This window comes from Panicum hallii, chromosome 2 (genome assembly GCF_002211085.1).
Source record: "Panicum hallii strain FIL2 chromosome 2, PHallii_v3.1, whole genome shotgun sequence".
Classification (NCBI taxonomy): Eukaryota; Viridiplantae; Streptophyta; class Magnoliopsida; order Poales; family Poaceae; genus Panicum; species Panicum hallii.
In genome coordinates, this window is record NC_038043.1 from 4,301,490 (window position 1) to 4,306,966 (window position 5,477).

At 47.5% G+C, this 5,477-nt stretch overlaps 1 protein-coding gene and 1 pseudogene across 1 annotated transcript; both read right to left on the reverse strand.

Moving 5' to 3' along the window:
• Window positions 1-565: 565 nt before the first annotated feature.
• On the reverse strand, window positions 566-2,280 carry LOC112881837. The gene is made up of 2 exons (XM_025946722.1): window positions 2,060-2,280; window positions 566-1,974 (listed from the first exon to the last, which is right to left on the reverse strand). Exons 1-2 carry the CDS (start codon window positions 2,144-2,146, stop codon window positions 766-768), a joined length of 1,296 nt encoding a protein of 431 aa, XP_025802507.1. The 5' UTR covers window positions 2,147-2,280; the 3' UTR covers window positions 566-765.
• Window positions 2,281-3,598: 1,318 nt separating this feature from the next.
• On the reverse strand, window positions 3,599-5,245 carry LOC112879810 (annotated as a pseudogene).
• Window positions 5,246-5,477: the final 232 nt, after the last annotated feature.

Sequence of the window (5,477 nt, forward strand, 5' to 3'; positions counted from 1 at the left end):
AACTAGGCAGTTTTTTAGGTTAATATGGAAGAGCTTTTAATTTTGAATTTCCAATACCATGCAAATGCATTGCTTGCAACAACTGAAAATAGTCAGTCTTCCAGTATAAATAAAGATATACTGGTGAAGCAAAAACAAAAACAATTATATAAGGGCAGCTCCAGTGTGCGTGAAAAGCGAATCGTGGGCTGTTCCAATCGAACCATTAACATTGTAGCAGTCGAATCGTGGTTGTCAGAGTAAAAATCGAAGTTTGCAGACGCGCTCGAACTCTCAGCTAGCTACCTGCCTCCCACTTGCACCTAGCCCGATAAATTAACATATTCCTGCACACCGCGAGCGCAGTTTGCTACTGCGAGAGGTCGATGCTAACGCTGGAGGTAGCGAACCAAAGTTTTGTTCGGCACAGGTGGATTTAAGAGGTCGAACAAGCAATGGAGCTGCCCTAAGGTTATTACAACTAATTCTGGAAACAAACAAGGTACCATTTGGTACATACATGTTGAACGCAAATCATGATAAGTTGGGCAACTGCATTCATCAAGATATCAGCTATAGAGCTAGCTTACGTACAGATGTCTCAACTGGCATTGCAGTATTAACTGGATAGCCATAAGCATTGAACCATGCCAGATCCAAGCACCAGCAAAATGCATCAGCTATTAGATTCTAATAGAGTTACACCATGCTGCTAGCTACTCTATTCTTGGAAGATCTAACTGATGCTGAAGGTCCTAATACAAGGAGTAAACTAACGAAACAATTTCAGTGCTTATTTCCAAGCACCGACAAACCCGAGAAGTAGGGAAAATATGGAGTGATACACCCATAGCCACGTCCGAGAGTGCAGATATCACACACCTCCTTACTATCCATGTCATACGATATCAGTTTGCAGTCCCCATACTCAACAAAGAAGACCAAATTACGATCAGGATGAATGGTGACCACTTCGTAGGAGTCAAATCGGCAACTCATTTTCCCAAACAGCTGCAAAATGCTCACACTGTGCTTCAGAACCCATTCTTCTGTATGGTAGTCCTCAAGAACCCAAATAGACAGTTCAGTTATCATATCAGAGTCATCAATGTCCCCACTAATGCAATACAGGTGCTCATGAGACTGACCAACAAAATCAGGAAAACCACGCTTTTCTATCCAGCGGATGACCCTGGATGTCTTCCCTTCCCCGTCAACCGCAACTATGATGCTCCGGCGTTCATAAATGTCGTCGACTTTCAAGTGTAGCATGCCATTTAAGGGGCATCCGGCAGCGGTGCTTATGACTCCATCCAAGCCCCACTGTTCCCAATCACTTCTCTTAGTTGACCTCCATACCCCAGTTTCAGACGAGTATGTGTGCACCCCTGCCAAGTCCCTATAACTTTCCTGCCACAGCTGGACCAACTGAAAGTGCGGGGAGACAGCTGGATCGAAAATCAAGTGTGTGAGCACATCTTCTTCTGTATAGTAATCTTCATCCTCTTCAGCCTCGCTGTCTGGCCACGGGGACCAGCCGGAGCTGGGCACGGCCACCCATTGCTCGGTGGCGGGGTTGCACACAATGTAGCCCAGTGAGTCATATATGTCTGAACCCCGTCTGTGCCCAAAGAGTAGGAGCCCCTTGCACGAACCCAGGAGGACGATCTTCTCAACCCCAGGAAGCTTCGTCAGGAAAGTGAACGAAGGGTCGATGAGAGGCACAGGTTTCCCCAGCGGGTTGATGAAATGCCCATAGTTCTCGCCGGCGTGGGCCTCGCCGTCGCCGTAGATGAACCCCTGTAGGGTTTGGGGGAACTTGCTGCAGCGGAGGCGGTCGCCGATGAGGTCGCGCCAGGGTTTGGAGACGCACTTGAACCGGCAGAGGGACCTGGCGGGGAGGCGCGAGAGGACATCCACGAGGGGGTCGTCGGGGAGGCCGTTCTCCATGGCGCCGTCGACGCCGGCGGTAGGAGAAGAGGGAAGCGCCGCAAGCTGCGATGCGGAGGCTGGTGAGGTGAGGGGGGACGGGCAGCACACGAGAAAGAATTGCGACGGCGGGGAGGCGAGGGAATCGTACCGGCAGCCGAGGATGGACGGGATCGACGGCGGCGGCGCTAGCCGGTGGTGGTTGAATCGCCCCTTGCTCCGCTGCACGATAAGCCATGCGACCGATGTTGCCGAGCGGCTACCCCCGACGAGGCGAGGACGACCAACAGGAAGCGGGATCGGCCGTAGATCTGGGGGGAATTTATCGGGAAACCCTAGCAACTCTCGGGCAGGGCACGAACTGGGAGTTCGGGAGGAAAGAGGCTTGGTGATCATGGAAAATTGGAAACAGTAGATGGCTTTTTTTCTTTTTGCTGAGAGAAAATTACATGATTCCATTTTTGTATAAATACACTTTCTTTTAGATGTGGCTCACTGTGTGATCAGGTACGCGGTCTATGCTTACTTTGTCTCTAAAGATGCTTTTTGAGTAGGGTTTGCTAAAGTTTAGTTAAGGATCCATGAGATATGGCATGTTTAAAGGTAGAGGTGAAGATAGCCCTCGATTTACTATGTTGCACATCTTAAGAAGTGTGCAAATGTTTGCAGCAGTAAATGGTGAATTTAAATCTAGCTAGTGGTAAAAAATTCTTACTTGGTGCCAATACAGCAGGTAACATTAACATAGCGTCACCCCTACTTAAAGGGACGAACTTGTGTAACGTTGAATTAGCGATTAGTGGTGATTGGCGGATAAAGAAACTTTGTCATCGGATGAAAAATGTGGCGGCCAGGGCAAGGGGGAATCTTTGGCACTCTTTTTTTTCTACCTGAATCCATCGGTTCCAATCAGATAGAACTTGTACTTCTTCAAAAGAGAGATGGAATTCTTGGTACAATGGTTTTTTCCTTGTAGGTACGCATCGCTTTCAATAATTGTTGCATTATTGAGTATTTCCATGTGGGAATTATATATGCGTAGAGGCTCTATGACATTTTGTGCGTAATAGGAACCTGCAGAGGTGGTAAACGTGACAGTGCAAACAAAACGAATGGGTTTGCAGTGACCTTAACGACAAATATAGGAAGCTTGTAGCATTTGGCAACGCTGTGAATCTAAATATTCTGATTCATTTCAGAATTTGATGCAAGAATGAAGAATCACAACGGCGCTGCAACGCCATCTGTCACATCCAGTTCAACACCAACTCCCATCACTGTTATTACTTGCAAGATATCATCTTCTGAAATCGGGAAGCAGAAAATATGAATGCCATAACATTTTCTTCTGCTATATTATTTCTACTAAATTTGGGTCTCAGTTAAAGCGCATTGGAGTTCTCATGTCTGCAGCGATATGGAACAGACATATAACTAAACAGGACACAGGACAGTCATTTTTCATAGAACCAACTCGTACCATAGACACAATCACGCATTATATTAAACAAGCTCTGCTCGCTCATGTAATTAACATCAACAGATAGTTTTTACTTTTGAGGTTAATGCGGTGAGCTTTTCAATTGTAAACTCTGTTACCATGCATTGCCAGCAAGATCTCGAACGTGCAGTCTTTCAGTCTAGATAAACACACGTGGTACTGAAGGAAACAAAAAAAATTAAAATCACAGGTAGCAATCATTCACCAGTCAAGGCAAGGAAAAAGAGCCCATTATACAAGGAGTTCTATAATTCTGGAAACACAAAGGTAGCATTTCACACATTTAACTCTAACAGAAAGCATTGCAGGTCGAGCAACAGCATTCATCGAGATAACTAGATATAAAGCTAGCTTAACATGTGTCAACAGGCTTGATGTCTTACTTGAACAACAGACATGACAAGCACCAGTGAAATATATCACCTACTTCCTCTAGATGTACCCAGTTGGTAGCTTAGACCATACTTAGACGATCTCATGTCTGCTGCATGTCCCAATAACTAGCCCACAACAGTCTTATTTTCAAGTACCCATAGCCATGTCCAAGAGTGAAGAGATCACACACTTCCTAAGTCTACTAGATTTAACTGCTAGTTGCTCCATACTTAGATCACACTTTCATTGCTTATTTGTGAGGGCTGGTGATTCTGAGAAATAGGGAACACAACGCCCAGTACTTTCCAGCTCCCTTTGATTTCCGAAAGTAGCAATAACGCTCCTTTTCTTACGGTGTCGTATGCTACCAACTTATGCTCCAAAGGGTGATTAAAGAAAACCACATTGCAATCTTGATGAATGTCAACCACCTCAAACTCTGACATGCCTGTGCAACTATGTTCACCAAAGACCTCATGAGTGTTCACTGTCCTTCAACACCCATTCTTGTGTATCATAATCCTGAAGAACCCATATGGACAATTTGTACTTCCCTTCATTGGTATCTAATATTTCTTGAGTCATGTAGTGCAGGCGGCCTTGGGATTGACCAAAATAAGAAAAGATCCAGTCCCTCTCATCACCCACGTGTGGCACTCAGAGGAGTAAGCATGCACAGAAACCAACTGCCCGGTAATGTCCTCCACCTGGAACTGGCCAAGTGGAAGTGAGAGGATACAGCCGGATCGAAAGCCAAATAGGTGTAAGTTAACGGTGCAGCCGAGGTGCAAGCGGGCACAGCTTCCCATTGCCGTGTGGTCGGGTTGCACACGATATAGCCCAAGGAGAATGTGCCAGAGTACTGCTCCTGACGGTGCCCAAAGAGGACAAGCCCCTTGCATGAATCCAGTAAGATAAGGATCTGGATCCCAGGCAGCTTCGTCAGGAAGGAGAAGCTTGGGTCGATGTCCAGATTCACGAGCCTCGCTGTCATGGGGGCGGAACTGAAACTGGGAGTCCCGTACGTCACGCAGAAGAGTCCCTGCATCGCCTGGGGAGCTTCTTCCTGTGGTGGGGGTCGTCGATGAGCTCGCGCCAGGCGTCGGACACGCACTTGAACCGGCAGACGGACTTGGCGGGGACGCGGGAGAGGATCTCCACCAGGGGGCCATCGGGGAGGGCGCCCACCGCGCTCGCGCCTGCGCTCCTATTGGGGCAGTCCATAGCAATCGAAAGCAATCTGCGAAACGAAAGCGGGGGGAATCGAGATGGGACGTGAGGGGATGCGCGCGCGATAGAGAGAAATTTGCGGCGACGTGGAGGCGAATGGAGCTTACCGGCCGCCGGAGATGGCTGGGATCGACGGCGCCGGCGCTGGGCGGCGCCGAGGAGGCGAAATCGAGCGAGGATTGGGGAATTTTCGAAACCCTAGGTTCTCCCGCACTGGAGCTGGACAGTGGAGAGTGGAGGCCGCGGAGACCGAGAAACATAGTTCCGCACTACAAACTTGGTTTCGCAGTTTGCCATTTTTAGCATCAACTTCGCAAAAATAATCTCCAAATATGTGATCAGGTATATTTTCTCTCTATTCTAATATTTCTTCTTGTATTTAACATATATTTAAACTATTTTATCCTTCTATTTTTTTTCCAAGTGAGGGTTAATCATCTCCTGGTTCGGCTCCGCCTCGACT